The 17,972-nt window shown below is 40.2% G+C and overlaps 1 protein-coding gene across 6 annotated transcripts in view; it reads left to right on the top strand.

Annotated features, from left to right (window-relative positions):
• The first annotated feature begins 286 nt into the window (after window positions 1–286).
• LDB3 (LIM domain binding 3) overlaps window positions 287–17,972 on the top strand; it is a 116,226-nt gene continuing 98,540 nt past the window's right edge. For 3 of the 6 annotated variants that reach the window (XM_053984413.1, XM_053984410.1, XM_053984414.1), the window contains exons 1-2: window positions 298–379; window positions 6,475–6,599. In XM_053984413.1, the coding sequence (XP_053840388.1) occupies window positions 6,507–6,599 (93 nt within the window). In that variant the 5' untranslated portion in view covers window positions 298–379; window positions 6,475–6,506. Of the gene's footprint in view, window positions 380–5,289; window positions 5,432–6,474; window positions 6,600–17,972 lie in introns of those variants that run through there. The other 3 variants (XM_053984415.1, XM_053984411.1, XM_053984412.1) reach the window with 2 other exon arrangements.

The raw sequence follows: 17,972 nt of genomic DNA, 5'->3' as shown, positions 1-17,972 counted from the left end.
CCCTGCGCCACCGCTTGAGGCAAATCCCCACCCGCGGCGCCTCGCCCGCCCAGCGCCCCCTCGCGGCGGGACGGGGAGCGGCCGCCGCCCTCAGCGCGGCACGCCCGGCGGCCCGGGCGCTTTAGAGGCTCCACCTGCGGGCCAGCGGCTCTTTCCTCGCCACGGGGGCGGGCGGGTGCCTCAGCGCTTCCCTCGGCCCCGGTCGCGGCCGCCCCCTGGCTGCGGGGGCGATGTCCGTGGGTGCGGCAGCCGCGGCTCCCGCAGGGGCGGGACCGGGACCCACCCGGCGCGGCCCGGGCAGCGCTGCGCGGCCGGAGGTGGCGGGGGGCGGCCGCTCGGCCCGGAGGTACCGGTGAGCGAGACGCTGCGAGCGGGCAAGGTGGGTCGCGCCGCGACTACAGCGTGTCTCTAGTGGAAAATTAAAACCTGGAGAGCCCTTGTTGGGAAGGCAGGAGTGAGTAGGCGAGGCTGAAGTGTAACTTTTAGGAGGCTGCCTAGTTATTTTGCAACCTGGTGGTTATAGGCGCACCGCTACATCAGCGTGCTGTGATGATCCCTGAGGAATCTGCGATGGCCAAATGACACTGACGGCACAGGATCCTTCTCGTAAGGCTCCTGTGCGCTCCCCGCGCTGTGCCAGACCTCGGGCTGGCAGGAGCCAAAGCCTGCCCCCTAAGAGATCCTATGACCTCGATATCAGAGCTCAGTCCCTGGTCTGTGTGGAGCTGACTGTGATGCCTTTGGGTTTGTTTGGATTTTTTGCGTTCACTCTTTTTTCTTTTCTGAGGCCAAATAGTCAGTTAGGTTCCCGTGCAGCAAGGCATAGATTACAGTAGTCACAGGATTGCTGTAAACTTTCCTGGTTTCAGCCCAGAGTTGAACAACAACAATGAAAACTGAACAGTGACACATTTTGCAGACTTCTTTTTCTGCCTGAAGTACACGTATTAGAAACTGAGCCCTGTGTTTTAGCCCAGTGTTTTGCTGCTGTTGACACATTTTCTCACCTAAAGCGGGTAACCTAAGTGCTGTGGTAATATTTATAAACAGGGCATGGTTAAAACAACAGGTGTTTAGATGTTCTTTACCTTAAAAGAAGAAATTTTCTTATCTTGAGATGGTTAAGTACCATAGAAGTCTTAAGTATTATATGGTGTAGTGAGTGTCTTTAAAAACAATGACTGAAATGCTGGTAAGATGAGAACTTACTAACATACACTTAAATCTGCACAGTCTGGAGAAGTATTTCCCCTTCCCTTTCATGGTGAATCTGTCTCTCCACAGGTTTCCAGTTTAATACAGTTACAAAAAAAATCTTCATATCTTTAAAAGTTTAGTTCTGACTAAACTGTGTTGTATGCCAAATTTTTTATGGTAGTGAAGGGAGGTTGGTGTAGGGGAAAAAAAGACCATGCAGTAGAGGAAAAAAGTGTGAAATACAGGGGTTTTTTTGTTTTGTTTTGTTTTTTGTTTTGTTTTGGTTTTTTTGTGTGTTTTTTGTTTTTTTTTTTTTTTTTTAAGATGGAAATAGTCATGGTGAAGGATCTAGAGGGAGGGGTAGATAGTAAATACAGTTAATTGGTAAAGAGATACTGGCAGCAGCAAACAGCCAAACAGGAAACATTTGAGCTGCATTTCTGAAGGCATTATATTATAGAGAAGGAAGATAATATTCTGTCATTATATTGCTCTAGCATATCTCCCCAGCATTATCGGCTTTTTCTGGAACTCACAAAGCACAGTCTTAGTAAGGTATTGACAAAGCAGAACGTGGTGAAGCCAAGTGTGATAGAAAATTTAGCGGCTTGAGAAAGATCAAGACTTAGGACAACTTGATAAAGGGGCTAAAATGAACTCAGAAATCCTAAGGCCTGTGAGAATTGAAGGATTTTAAATTAATAGGTGAAACAAAGTACAAGTAAGATTAGCTCAACTTCGTTCAGAGTTCAGCAGTGAAGGAAAGAAGATCACAATGAGCTCTTTTGCAGAATAGTCTTCCTTTGGAAGCAATATTGAACTTGTGGGGAAAAATATCTTTGCTCTTGATAATTAATTTTATATTCAGTTTGCCATTGGCAAGGTAGGAATTCAGAGCTATTTTTTTTTTCCCATCTCTAATGTGTCAGTTTCAAATTCCTTAGCACTGCTTAGCTAATACATAGTGAATGTCTACTCTTTCCTCCTGTGGATGACAATGAAGATCAGTCCCCAAATTGATTTCATGTGAAATGTACTTAGCATTGGGTTGATTCAAAACTTTGGAAAACTCTAGGATTGCATATATTGAACAACTGGGTCATAGCTTGGGTTTTCTTCATGCATGTGTGTAGTGAGTCGTTCCCCATTCACCCCGCTTCCCACTCTTCTGAAGGATTGTAGATAATTGTACTGGGGATAGTGCAGGGATCCATGGGACAAAAAGGGCGTGTTTGTCATAAAGCTGAATGCTGCCTTCTTGTACTGCCACTCCCTCAGGTGAGGGAGGCTGAAAGAAAAACAATCTTTTTGCCTGGGTTTTTTTGTAGTTTTGTTTTTTTTTTTTTTTTTAGTTGTTTGGTTTTTGTTTGGATTTGTTTGATTGATTAGTGTGTTTTTGGTTTTTTTTTTTTTTCCTAAGGGAAAGTCTATCCAGCTTGTTGAACATCTTTCTATTAAAGAGGAGATGATAGTTTATTCATGTGCAGCACAAATCTTTCACTTGCCTAAACATAAAACATTGAAACCATGACCTTGTATGCATCTTTTTATATGCCAGAGATTCATAGTCTTTTGCAGCTCAGAAGTCAAGCTCTCAAGCAATCTTTGATGATCCAAATGATACAACCTTGTTGCTGCAGTAACAGTAATTCAAGTCTCCCCTGGGCCACAGGAGCTAAAATATAACCCCTGACTAATGTGTCCAGCTTTGTGAAGTAGTAGCAACTTTAACAATTGGAATTTCCATTACTTGTTTCCTTCCACCTTAATTTAGCATTGATACTAGCGGCTTTTATTTCATTCACTTCATGTCTGTGCGCTCCCAAGCATGCAGTTGTGGCTCTCCCAAAGTCAGTTCACTGTGATACGCACAGCATGGTCCCCTAGCACGTGTGAATTGTTTCCGCTGGTGTAACATCTCTGCTGGGCTTGTGGAAGGACAGCTCTGCTCGGGCTCAGAGGCATTTGCTGGAGGCGGTGGCACTCTCCTCTGCCTGGTACCCATCCAGCTTCCTCGCAACTGTTCCCATCAGTCAGCTGGGAATAGCTTGGGGCAGGAGGGGGGCTGCCTGGGGAGCTCTGGAAAATCCTCTGATTTGATATGTGTAGAGAGAATGTCACCCTGCTTCTGGAATATGCTTTTTGTTTAAATGTCACCCCTTACATCAGTGACCTCATCTGACTCAGCACTGAGCATAGCTTCTCTCTTAAGGGAGGGAGCTTTAAGCAAGTCATGGATTTTGACGTAGCCAGAGAATGTAGGGAAGAAGGCAGACCATGATAAAAAAATCTGAGCAAACAAAAATTATTTTTGAAACAGGCTAGCAGGCAATTATGTAAAGCAACTTAAAACCTAATCTAAACATCAGAAGCCTCCGAAAAACAAGGAAATTGACAGTTCTGTACACACAGGTTATTTCAGCCTCTGGTTTCCCAGAAGGTTTTGCTGAGGTTTATGCTGGTAGCTGTGGCAGCATTGTACCTGCTGCACTGATGTCTCACCTTTGAAAACAGGGCAGGGCTGAAACGGCCATCTGGGTGGATCACCAGCTTTATTATTTAGAGGCTGATTGTGCTGAAAGTCTGTAGAAGGTGAGACCTGTGCTAAGGGTGTCCCTAACAAATGGACTTGTGACTACAGGCTGAGCTGTAGCATTTTAACTTCATTATTAGGAGCAGAGCTTTCTTCAGGCAGGCAGAGGGGATACAGACAGTAGAGAGGCTTGGAGTGAGAAAACTCTGGAATATTCTTTCTCTGAATTGCACCTGGTAGGGGTAGTGCAGATGCATGAAAGAGCTGTGGTCCTGATGTGTTGAAGGGAAAAGTTGGCCAAGATGCTGGCATATCCTCTATACTTCCCTTTTAAAAATGCCAAGCTATGCCGAACATTGAGGCAGACACGGACAGAAACCAAAGGAGTAGGAACAAGTGACCTCAGTTTAACATTTCATTCAAATGACAGAGCCCCGAATGCGATGCCCGCTCTCATTTCTTAGCTCGCCTGTCAGCCTGAAGGATCTCTCAGATCCTTTCTGATGTCCTGATAAGAATATAGCATGCTATAGGTGTGAAAGTAGGACAGAAGCACATAGTGTTTTATTTAACAATATCTGTTTCTTAGTGCGTAGCTCTATTCAGTTTGTTGTGCGGTTTTATTCTGTTCTGGGTTTTGCTTCCTTTTCTGTTATTTACGCAAATGACTGAAGATTTAGGTATAGGATGGTAACATGCACAGAATTTTAAGTCCATAAAACTGTGGTCTTTCTTCTAATATTTATTTATGTGATAATGTCTGTAGTAGTGAAGCAACAACTTGTTATGTTTATCTTACTCCTGCTTTTATTCTGTTCTCCTGCACTCTTGAAATGGAGCCAAGAAAGGTCACTAAAAAACAGCAGTGAATTCCTAGGAAAAGTAAAAGTACAATGAGAATATACCTTCAAACTTTTGTGTGTGCATGTGGCTTTCAAAAAAAAAAAAAAAAATCAGTACTAGATAAACTGGCAGGCTAGGAAACTGCCATTTTAAGTCCAACAAGTCAGTTTTGCCTCTCCTCAAGATAATCATCCACACATCAGTGGTTCTGGACTTACAGAGGACAGATTATAAATCTTAATGTAAATGTACCTTCGAGGTATTTGTGAGACCTCAAAACCCTGCTTTATTCTCAGGCTGTATCTTGCTACTTGCTTTCATTTTGGTTGGGGCCAGTTCCACTGGCTTAGTGTAACTTTTATTTAAATCTGTGTGAATTGCTGTGGTTTAATGTGGACCTCTGGCTAAAACAGAAGATTATATGGTTTAGTCTAGTGCCTATGCAGAGATTAATTATTCCCTTGTACAAATGGCTTTTCTGGCACTGTGAATGCTAGACAGAAACTTTTTTTTGCTTCATGGTTTTGAAAAATTATTGACCATATTCTTTGACAAAGACTGAATTCCTGGTAATGTTTGTTCTCTGCTGTTTTGTAATCAGATATTTGTCATGTTTTAAGGTAGGTATATTGGCAGGGTGATCAATGTTCAAGCTCAGCTGCCTCACTCTAGTGCATTGTGTGGGTTTGCTTGCCTTTTTGATTATCAAAGTAGAACCCATGTTTGGGGGACATTTTCTCCCCCTTTTTTTAATATAATGACAATTTTTTTCTAACCAGAAGATAAAGGAGGATAAATGCTGTGAAGATGTAGAAGAGAGGTTCTGGAGGTCCTGCACAAATTAATGACTTGAAAGGGGTGAGCATTATTTAATGTTTGTAGCTTTACCCTGAGAGCAGAGACTTTTTGTTTTTATCTGTAGTTCTGCCAACAGCTTCCTCCCTACCCTCATGCCCTCTGTATTTTAGCAATTTCCAATCTAGGGCAGAAATGCTATCCAGCATTACTAAACAAGGGTTATAGTTTTATGGAACTCCTAAGAACTAGAATGTAAGCTATGAAAAAATCAAGGAATTAATTAAGGAAACAATTAGCTAACTATTTGTATTCTTAGACTTTAATTCAAGCGTCATACCTTTAGAAGACTTGTATTGAAATGATGAAACAGGTATGTAGTGAAACCATGCTTTTATCACAGAAATTATATGCTGATTAGAAGTATCCCATGATCTTTCTGTATTCAGAAAAAAATAAATGTTAATTTTTCCTAGGGAAAGCAAAGGCTGTGGAACCAAGAGCCAAACATGAAGTTGTGGATTTTTTTTTTTTTTTTGGATGATGCCAAATACATGTATTATATATTTTTTTCAGTTTAACAAAGCATTGCAAAAGAAGGTTAACATTTTCTTGGTGCCTTTTCTGCTACATGTGGAAAGATCTATATAGAAAGAACTTGTATTATATATCACAGTGCAAGTTACCTATGTGCTGAAGCAGAATTTAAGAATGGCTTTGTAGTTGTTAACAGGTTACAGAAGAGACTTAGTGTTTGGGATTTTGTTTGCTTGTTTTATTAAAACATGTGTTTTGCCAATAAACTGAGCAGCATGAGGGGCTTGAGTAGCCTAGAAAGATCTGTCCCCTTCCGTGGGGACTATATTAGACCTCTGAGTCATGAAGTCTTTGCATAGTAGGTGTCTGGTTACAAACCTTTTATGGGCCCTACTCAGCTGGGATATCAGCATCTGCATTATAGCTCCCATCTATTCTTAGGTGGTATCAGAGCACGACTGAACAGGCAAGGCAGAGAGAGAATTGCTTTCGTTTATGTAAAACCCTACCCTGTTCTCAGTCTGTTTTTTCACACTTTTTTCTGTCTGCCCCGTCCTTCTGTCCTGCAGTGCCCTGTTGCTGCCTGTGGAAGTGGTACAACATGGCTTACAGTGTGACTCTGAATGGACCTGGACCGTGGGGCTTCCGACTGCAAGGGGGCAAGGACTTCAACATGCCCTTGACCATCTCCAGAGTAAGTGTGCAAAAAAAACCTTGTTGAGCTTGTTTGGGCTGGAAAATAGCAGTCATATGTACACTTTGACCTGGCCTAGCAGAACTGAAGATCTTTGCACCTAGGTGTGAATAAAGACAATATAATGTGAACTAGAAATGTGCCAGTTTGAAGTACAACCTGGCATTGATAATGCCTCAGGAATACAGTTCTGGTTAGTATATTTGTTTGGATGGTGATACTGTCTCTTTTAAGTAAGCTTCCTGTTCTATTCTGTACAGAGTTGTCTCTTTTTCTGCTGATAGGGGCCTCACTGGTGCAATCTGGGGGGAAGGGAATAGAACAACTCTGAATGGGAAGATAGAATTATATTTCTAGAAAATAAACGTGTAACTGCTTGTAAGTATGTGAAGTCAGGTATTAAAACTGAACAAAGACAAGGATGTGTCCCCTCTTGTGATGGGGTGTAGTAGTTGGATAAAAATTAGACATGTCAAGCAGAAGACTCAGTAGTACTTAAAATACTGTCTTAAATTATGCAGAAGCCTTCCATTTGCAGCTGACAAACAGCATGGATTTAATAATTAATTACTTAGTGTATCTGTCAATTACAGCCATGTATCTCCTAGCTCTCTTTTTCTTTTCTCTTCCCCTTGAAGCATTATTTTAAGGTGTTGCAGTTCAGTACTCCTATTACCTGAATTAGCTACGTTTCTTAAATATTTTTAACATTGAATGGTTTTCAGGAAATTTGTTTCCCTTACCTACTTTTCTCTTGTAAGACAGTTCTGTGTGACTTCTGGTAGCTCCCTTCTTCTTTTCTTGTTTCTGGCATTCTCAAATCTGCACCAGAATGTTCAGATCTTTCTAGAGAGGTCTTGGCTCTTCCACACATCACCTGCAGAAGGCTTATTTTGCAATACAGTGACAAGAGAGGTTACTTGCATAACAGTATGTTAGAGAAATACCAGAATGATTTAATCAGACAAACAAGTAGAATGCAAATAAAGGGTCTGCTCCACTGCAAAAATAATAATAAAAAAGCCACCTACACTGCTTTTAAGACTATGTTGGTTTTTTCATAATGAAAAAATACAATCTGTTAAGTTGTGGGTACAAAATGTATATCTCTGCAACAAATGTGATTCAAAGTCACTTGGTGAGCTTCTGAAATCTTAGCTACACTATTTCATATTCGTCCTGTGAAACTGTATCATCTGATCTCCCTTGTTCTTATGCACATTATCTCTTTCTTGGAAGACAGAGCCACGTTTACCTTACTACTATGATGATGAGATGTACTTTTCATAACTCCTTTTGCAGCATAGTAATTGCAAAGAAGGCTGTTCTGCCAGTTTTATCAAAAGCAAACAAGCAAAAGACAACCTAAAATACCTCCCATCTACAAAAATAAACTCCCTTCATAAACTCAGATTAATTTTGCTCCTGTAAATAGTGTTGGTATTTCTTTTCTCATCCCACCCAAGGTAAGTACAGAGAGGTGTCACCATATTTTTGTAGGCGTTTTCATGACACTTTGCAGCCTGCACTGTATGGTATTGATTATTTTCTTATAAGTCATTCAATCATACTTAGTCTGTCAGCCATGGGCCAGGGCTGTAGCACTTGCAGCGTAGGTGACACAATCAGTAATGAAAAGCCAATTGTTTCCCAAAGAGCTCATTGTCTCAGATTGTAATCTGTGAAAGCATGAACACAATGCCCAAAGGCTGTATGATTCTCATGAGGCTTTTGAGAGTATAGGAGGAGCAGAAGTGAAACTGCAACAGCTGAATTCCCAGAGGAATGTGAAGGAATTAGCCCTTCATGGACCTGATTGCATTTTCAACCATAGCAGTGTCAGAAAGCACTGTTAAATGTTTTTAAACTCTTCCCAGTGAGGCCCAGTTTTTAGCTTGGACTACAGCTTTGGGATGGGATTGGATTTTAGAGCCTGCCTTATGAGGGCAGAAGCATAGCCTCTTTCAGGGGGAGCTGGGATAGTTATGCCTGCTGGTTGTCATGTTTTTAGTTGGAACACAGTGTAATACGTGACTTTTGATGATGTTTTTTTCTTTATCATCTATCACATAAATACATCTCCAAACCAAATCAGAAATTTCAGTCATAAGTGAGTTGACCTATGAACTCAGCCATAGTTGCAGTCTTATTGTGGTGGGAAAAAGGAAGCTGTACTTATATTTTAAGATATTCCTGGTGGGGATGAAGGGAGAGAAAATAACTGTGAGGAAGATCTCCTTCTTGGAAAGGGCTCACAGCTCTAAATGTTGCTAGTGGACGCTGTACACCTGTTTATGGACTGGTTTTCATCCACAGCTGCCCTGAGATGAGATTAGACTTTCTATGTGCAAGATGAGTCCTAAACTCCAAATACTTCAACTTAAAGTGTATTATAATTGCTTTTAATGTACCATGGCAGATGTGCCATGGCCCTTTTGGCTACATGTATACAGTGTCCTTCTAAGCCTGCAGACTGGGTTTGCATGCAGACATGTTCATTGTGCTCTGACTGCCCTCAATTAATTGGACTGTCTGTGGGTGGGCTGCAGAGAACAGAAGGATTCCCTCTTTTTCATGAAGGCTCTGTGCTCTTCTGTCATGCTGCAAGAGCACTTCCTCTAAACTCCTGAGAAAAATGATGGAAGGAGTCTAACACAGCAGGGTTGTTCATCCCATCTATAGTATTAGACCAAGAAGTTTCTAAGCACCCTCCCAAAAGAGGGCACCAGTATTGTGCCATTATGAAGCTAGCCCATGCATGGACATAAGGTTGACCTGTACTCTGTCAGCCAGCCCTATACAATTCCTACTGACCTTGCACTTTATCTGGAGAGTAGGGGAGAAATCCTGAAGGTCTTTGAAACCTGCTGAGAAAAGCACAATACAGGATTATGGGATTGCTAATGCTTCTGTTCAGGAAAAGTGTTCTTGCCACAGTGGATGAGGAAGGGAATTATGCAGAGCTGTTTGGCATAACTGTTCACTTCTAAAGAAATCTTTCAAATGGTGTCTCAGACACTGTATTTTCTTCCATTCAGGTAGGCCCAGGTGATCAGCTCATTGCTCAATAGTCAACAGCGTAATGCACAGGAGTCACAGTCAGTCAGCTGGGTGACAGGTGAAGATGTGTTCCCCTGAAATGGATTGTTCTGCTTATCTGTTCTTTATCTAAAAATAAATGCCTGACTAACATAGGGGATGGGAACAAGAAAACAGGAGACAAAAACAAGTAGGGAAGAGTTAAGGTCACTCTGCAGCTTTCACTCTCCTTTAACAATAGTATCAGGAAATCATCTGTAAACTATTTTTCCAGTCCCCACCCTGCAGACCATCGTACCCACTAGAAAAATTCTGTTATGAGATGTCAAATTCTGTTACGAGATGTCAAATTCTGTCATGAGATGTCATGAGCAGGTAACAGACATAGGAAAACAGTATTGACAGACTTAATAAAGCTAAGCATCTGTCAGCCCTGCTGAAATGAATGAGACTTGCAGGTTGTTGACAGTGCTAAGCGCTGTCACCAGTGGTGTGATCATATACATAAATCTGGTCTTTCCAAATTGATGTGGGCAGCAAAGCTGTTTATTTTCTCCTACTGCTTGAACTGTCTGGAAGCAAGCAGAATTCATTAATTTTATAGACCTAATCCTCTGTAAGAAGGCTTTTGGACATAGTTAATTATCTAAGTGCTCAGTTGCCATGTTACCTAAGATAGTACAACTGTACATGGTTGGATGCAATAACAGAACATCTTCATATAATTCTGAATCTTTATTTCTGAACAGTAAACTTTTCTAGTGAGACAGGCTGGCTTGCAGGTGATGCAATGAACTGAAACCTGTGAAGGAGCATTCATTATCTGAGGTAGTGAAAATATTATCTAAATCACTGTGGTAACTCATGACTGGTATATTCACTCTGCAGTTATCTATACAGTTTTGTATTTCCTAATAGAGAGGTTGGGTTCCAAATCAAAAGCCAGAGCCTGAAACAGGAGATAGTGTTTAAACAAAACACAACCCTTCAAGAAATACTTTTCTTTATTTGATTAAGTGATGAAAAGGTTGAAATCTGGTCAATATGTAAGTCCAGGGAGGGAAAATAGCAAACACTGCTACAAAAAGAATTAAATTAGCTGATCTGTATACTGACTGTGCTACAAGCAGCCTGAAACAGCTTTTTGAGTCTGGGGGTAAACCCTGGTCTAGCATTTTGCAGTCTGTCTCTGCAGGAGCAGGAAGGTTTTTTTTTTTCAGAGTTGTTAGGCTCTTTCCTTTATCAGCATCTCTTGCTGATTGCTTCCTGTCCCTCCTCCACTCCCTAGCATACATATGCCAACCTCTGGCTGTCACTGCCTCTGCTTTAGAGGAGCTATGTGAGAGTATTCATTTCCTGTGGGCTGTTGCGTATCAGTGTCTTACAACAGGCAGCTGAGGAGGGAAGGCAGTCCCTCTTCACTTTTTTCCTTCTATTCTTGAATGCGGGGAAGCCTCAGATGATCTGGGACAGGCTCTGTGCATTCTGCAGCTGTCCTTTGAATGGCCATGTGGTGCTGTACATAAACTATAATCAGAAAAATGCAGTTTACCTGTATTGAGTGAACTGAAACAATTCAGCAAGTTCTCTTGAAGTGCTGGTAACATCACCTGTTAAGCATCCACCTTTGGTGAGTCAGACTGCTGAGTAGCTGTCCTAAAGCTGCAACTGCAGCTTTGAGAGGATTTTTTTCTTTTCATCTCCAAATAAGAAGTCATTAATGATACCAAAAGCTATAGATTAGTATTTCTAATAGTTGATATTCTATTAAACTAACAGATAAGTCTGATGTCCTCTAGAAGTTTAGGAGCCTGCCTCTTTAACTATTAATCAGTAAAGATGTTTCCTTTTTCCTTTAAAGTTCAAACAACTGAGTCAACTTCTGAGAAGGAAGTGAGCCATTTAATATAATGACCATCTTATGCCTAGACAAACTGTAGTAATTTCTTATGCCTTAGCAGTTTCACATTCTTCCAGCTTTCTTACAGTTTAACTCAAAATATTCCCTTGTGAGAGGAAGATTAAATACTTCCAGGCCAGATTTTAAGGACACTCTGAAACTTTACTATCTATTTTTTTGATAGAACAACTATTCTGTGGGCATCAGCATTTCTTTGTGATAATCTGTTTAATTGTTGATTAGTTCTTGAGTAACAGTCACCTCATCTGAAGTTACAGCATTCTGAATTTTATTACCTGCAATTATTTGTTATATATAAAACCATGTCAGTATCCTAGGAGAATGCCAGTTATCTGAAGTGATATGTTTGCTTTCAAACTAATTTGCAAGCCAGTTCTGGTATGTTTACAGCTACATCAGAAATTATTGTGTTTCTGTGAGCCTGAGCCCTACAAGTAACTCCTCAGCCTCCTGATTTGGTATTGTTTATTTGAGATGTTCCAGTAGACAGCATCTGTACTATAAATGGCAGTTCAGTGTACAGGGCATTTGTGTGATAAGGTTGCATGTCTCATCAAACACAAGTGTCATGTCTGTGTCAGACAAGGAGAGAGGGAGCAAATTCTATAGCTGTGTTCCATTTAAATAATACTTGTTGGACCAGAGAAATGGGTTCTGGCACCTGGGGATCAAAAAATCCCAGTTTATCGGGGAGGCAGTTCAGGTCTCTGCTCTGAGTAAAACAGAGTTTTAAACATGGCTGTGCAGGTGCTCGAAGAGGTAAGGCATTAGTTATTCTGAGATAGACAGCATTTTCTGTCTTGATCAAAAATACTGTGTCAGATCTGAGAAATAATACCAATGGATGTTTCACCAGAGCCCTTAACACTTTAAGAGAAGGTTTGATTTCAGCAAATACCCAATTTTGTATCCAAAGCAGTTCTAGCACAAGATGGGTTATTTTTCCCTTCTGGGTAAACAGTCATGATAGAACTAAGAAGCTTTTGTTTTTTTTCCTTGCAGAAAATATTCTGAAAAATCCATGAAGTTTGTTGTTGTAACTTTAAACTCGGGTTTATTTGTTGAAGAGTGCTTTTATTTCAATTTTATTTAAACTGTAGCATGATAATGCAGTGGGATTTAAATGCATGTATTGTACTTGACAAAATAACTTTCAGGAACAGCATGTAGCTAGCTGCAGCTCTTGGTCAAATGATTTCTCCTCTAAATCAAGTAGGTACTCGGAACACAAAGGCAGCCCCTCTTATCTGTTTGTGTGATTAAAGTAATCACTAAATGCTAAGTCCACTGCTGAAGGTCAGGGGTATATAAGGACTATTATGTGCTCTGCACAGATACTGTGCAGCAATTGTCTGTTTAAGGCTATGTTCTTCAATTCTATCTGGTTTGAATTTCAGAAGAAGCATAACATCCTGGTAGAATATAGGCCAGATAAATGTGAGTAATGACCTGTAATAGCTGAGGTTCTGGTTTAAATGGTGTTGGATCATCAAACTTGGTGTTCTGACTGTTCAGACACAAAATACATAACCCATTGGTTTGAAGCACTTTCTTCATTTCACCTCCTATGTGCTTTTTAATTTGGAGTGGGATTGTAGCTGAATCATCAATACTTGTGTGGCACTACCTGTGAAAAGAGCTCATTCTATGAAATAACTGGGCTGAATAACATCTGTGCAATTGCCAGCTCAGTTAATAAAGTAACTTTGCAGCTTTCTTTCCTGCAAAAAAAGGGAAATGCAGCTCTTCCCTTGAACAGGAGGCATATAGTGTTAGCTGTGGGAAACATGGGCTCAAGACTGGTGAAAAAACTGAGTTCACAGCTGGGGATAACAGGAGCTCTTGAGGCTTTGTGGAGCAGGGAGGAAAGGGTTTTCTTTATGTACAGGAACAGATCCACAACTCAAATTAGCTCTATTCCTTTTTCACTTGTTTTAAGATTTGACAGTGTGCCCTGGCAACTGGTTAATGTGATCTGACACACTGTTCAGTCTTTGACCTAGAGTTTATTTATATGAGAATATAGTTGATGTAGTATTTCAGGAAGTCCTCAGATTTACATAATTATTATTGAAGTTAATAATTTTGCAGATCTTTAGAATGAGTAAACATCAGGAGGTAGGCATTAAATTATGAGTTTAAAGCTGCTGAACTGTTAGTGCTTTGTAATTAAAATGCGCAATAAGCTTTTTTCCAGATAAAACTTTTTATTAGTGTCTGATGTCTGAACTCTGTAAATGACTGTCTTAATAACATCGCAGAAAACTCTGTCATTATCTCCATTCTGAATACATTATTGCAAAATATTCTCCAGCCAGTGGAACACAAGGAGAAATTAGCTCTGCAAATATGTTATCATTAACTTTCTATACTAGCAACAGCAGTTCCCATCTTGTTGTCTAATTAGTAGCATAAAGTGTATGTTATACTACAACTATCAAAAATGTAGGTATTTAAATACAAAATAACACCAACCTTGAGTAGCAATGTGGAAGTATGAAAATAGTGTACAAAATGCAATAGTCTTCATTATAATCCAGCTTTCACAGTGGGCTGGAGCTAGCTGAGAAGACAATCTCATGTAGCCAGTTTGTGTGTAACTAGAAGTATCTGCACATGGGTGCCTGAGGTGTCACCATTTTAATGCATAGTATAGAGTTAAATAGTGTCCAGTGTAATATGAGATTACATTTTTTTCCATTGAGTTTTGTTGCAAGATTAGCCAAATCATCAATGTGCAGGTAAATTATTAGTCCCCCTTGAAAGATCTTGAGAAGGGGTGAGAAGAGAGGGAAGTTTCTGCTGAACGTGGTAAAAATCAATTGCAACTGCAAGTTTAGAGGATATAAATGAATTTAAAACCTTGTCTGGAAATGTCAGCAGTACTGTGCTAGTAGAAATGAATAATGCTAATTGGAAAAGAATGGTTTCTATGCACAGCATGTTAAAGGGCTGTTTCTGCTGTACTAATGTGATTAAAGCCTTAATAAAAAGGTTACCTGAGAACAAAATATCCAAATAGGCTTCCTGTTACAGTTGTCTAAATTCCTAAGTACTAATTTGGTAGAAGTAGGCTATGATATTTAATAAATGGCATTCATTAATATATAAAAAATTTCATTTTTGCTGGTACAGAGTGAAGATAGGTATCTCAGTAAATATGCTGTTAAGGCACATTGTGTTGACTCATAATTCACATTATATATTTAAAAGCTAACAGGTATCACCTGTCAAAATGTGTTGCCTAGATTATGATTATTATTTTTTTTTTAGGTATTTTATTTAGCTACTATCATAAAACTCAGGTCGTAAAAGAAATAAAAGCTTGGTCACATAAAGCTGGCCCTGAGCTTAGGTCAGCCTTACTGTTGGGTATCTTCTGGGGACAGTTCTAAAATCTCCCATTTTTCAGATCCATGAAGAGTATAATATTTCCCCAAATGTAAAGCTGTTTCTGTTCTTCTAAGAGATTTACAGGCGAAAAAGCACACAATAAATAGAGGGAAGAAAGTACCTGTAATTAGATACCTTCAAAAAATTCAATTTCAGCTTACAAATGGCTCCAGAAAATGTCTTGAATGGGCTTCCTACAAGGTGACTCTTTGGTAGTGGTGGTTAGCAGCCATTTTCCCAAAATGTTAATGAGATCTTGCTCTTCTTTTAGGAAGATTAAATGGGCCAAATGTCTTAAAGGCATGCAAATCCCCTGATGAGGGTAGAGTTACTTTCTGCACTTCCCACATGCGTAGCTGGTGTTGTGATCATCTATGCCACAGGTGTTCAGTGCCTGGACACAGTGCATAAATAGGTTTTAACCTTTCTCCAAAATCCTTCCAAATACACTTGATTTGTAGCAATGGCAGCTGAGGATTTGGAGGAACACAGCGTTTCACATGGTCTCACCCTATTCCCACCTTTCCCTTACTCAGAGTCCAAATTCCATCTTCTGAGGTATTTTGGCTCCATGCCTCTCTTGCTTAGCCATACCTAATACAGACATAACCCTTATTCTTATTAAAAGTAGCAGGCTTAAGGGCACATGTTTACTTTAAACAATTTTTGGGTTCTCAGTTTGAAGCCAGCATTAGTGACAATTAGTCTTTGTGACATGAATAAAAATATTTGCAATGCATTGTAGTACTTACTATACCTGGTTAGGGTGCCATGCACACTCTTGAGAAGCCTCTGTGGGACTCTCATGCTATATTTAAAGCATCCAGTAACTTAGGAAGCTATTTTGAATTGGAACCAATGCTACGTTTACCTCAAGCTTCTGGAATGGGACATCTTATCCAAAACTCCAAAAATACTACATGTAACTCCAGATTCTGGCACATAGTGCCAAATCTGAATGCCCTGGTATTAGGGTGAATTTGGGCTGCCTTTCCTTGATCCTGGGGGTCACTGGGACCATCCTGTTCCATTTGAGAATGTCAGCATTCTCTCCTTACCTAATCATAGCAGGTTCAAAAATGGTTAAGGGCAGTTGATACTATGGCAGGTGTTTAAAAAATAAAAAGTCAAAGTAAGATGGCCTGTTTCATGAGCAATGGCTAAGGTTAATTACTGTAGGAAAAATTATTAGTCTTTCTGCTGATTTTTTTTTTTTTTTGACAAGAGTTGTAACCTAACCTACCAACAAAATTCCTTTCCTGTCTAAAAGATTCTTATCTCACTGTTTTGCTTAGATTAACTAACAAATTGTACAAGATGAAATCCTTTAATCCTTTTGTCAACTGTATGGTGTGGGTGGATGAGGATCCCTCTATTACGTGTCTGCTTTGCTTTCTTCATGACAAGAAGTGGTCAGCAATCTGCAAGCATCATCAGTTGTGTGGACAGCAGCAAAGCACATCTACCTGAACTGCAATCTCTTCCCTGTTTGATTGCCCACTGCTTGGTACTGCTTCTTTTCAGGGCAGCACTTCTAAGATTGAGACACATACTGGTTTGCCATATAGTTCTCAATAGTTCAGGCTGAGTGCACAGAGTTGTGGGTACCAAACTTGGCACCTCATGGGAAGGGTGAACAGATTATTGAGGTGCCTGAATTGTTTGGCTGTTTCATCCCTGAGGAATAGCAAAGCTCTCCTCTCTTTTGAGGGAGGCTTTATCCCACCCTTGAGAGCTGTGTGCCTCAGCTGTAGCAGCCAGCTGCAAGGACAAGTACTGATGGCTCTTGGCATTCATCCTCACTTCATGTGAGGTTGTTCTGTGCTGTCTCCTCCTTCCATATGCCTGGGATGCTTATGTGGCCTCTTTCCCTTGCCTCCTTTCCTTACTCTATTCCCATATTCTGCCTCACCAGAATGTGCTTGCTATCCTTTCTTTGCTTCCAGCTTTCAATGCTGTTCAGATTAAGTGCACTTAGAGTGGAGGAGCAAAAAGATGAAGACTGCATTTGGGAAGTGAAAAATTAGACCTTCCAAAAGGTGTTATAATGTCCTATAGAGCCATGAAGGGACAGAGCAGGAATCTGCAGGAAGGAGCTGGCTAAATATGGTGCCACATGGAAGTTCATGACTGCTCTGTGTGAAGCTGGGGGGGTTTCCTGTTTCTCTGATTACATGTGTTGCTGTATTAAATAATCTTCTCTAGCCTCTGTTAAGGAACCCAAGCTGCAAATAATACCAATATCACTTCTATGTTGACAATAGAGTGCATCTTCAGTGAGATTCCTGGAAGAGACTTTGCTCCTTTTACAGCCACATATCCTATGGTCCCATGGTCCACAAAAAGATGGATTTGTCCTGCCCAGCAGCAATTCCCATTCCCTATATATCTGTGCTTAATTTTCTTCATAGCAGTGGTTACTCACTCTGCAAAGTGTCATCTTAGATAGTAATCTCCAATTTTTCTTTGAAGAAAATATGCTGAGCATAGATAGTAAAACACATTAATATTCTTTAAAAAATATATATAAAAATTACAAGCTGATAGTAATTGAGAACATTTCCATAAATTTCACATGCCAAAACATGGGGATTAATTGGTGGTGAAGGGAAACAAAATAGAATAAACTTTTTTGAAGGTCTAGATAATTAGTGAATTAGTTCAGTTTTAATTTCACATCAGTTTTATCTAGACCTAATTCTTTCCTAGGAAGAATGAGAATGTGTATAGATTTATAATTTACATGAGCAGGTTACTCTCTGGAAGAAAATGAAATGCTTTAGTGTTTTTCCAGTGTGTGACTTGTCATGGAGGTTATCCCAGCTTGTGGGAACATTCCTAGCCAAAAAAAAAGTGATCATCCCTTACACAATATTGAAGACATATTTGCAGTGTGATTGACAAGATGAGGAGGTGGTATATAATTTCTGTGCATGTCAAGGGACTGGCAGTGTATGAAACCAAAACTAGAACTTAGCTGCTTTATTTATCCCTTGAACAGATGCAGTACCAGCAGCTGC

This window comes from Vidua macroura, chromosome 8 (assembly GCF_024509145.1).
Source record: "Vidua macroura isolate BioBank_ID:100142 chromosome 8, ASM2450914v1, whole genome shotgun sequence".
NCBI classification, from domain to species: domain Eukaryota; kingdom Metazoa; phylum Chordata; class Aves; order Passeriformes; family Viduidae; genus Vidua; species Vidua macroura.
The sequence above is the reverse complement of the archived record's forward strand: the minus strand, read 5'-3'. Positions and strand labels throughout refer to the sequence as shown.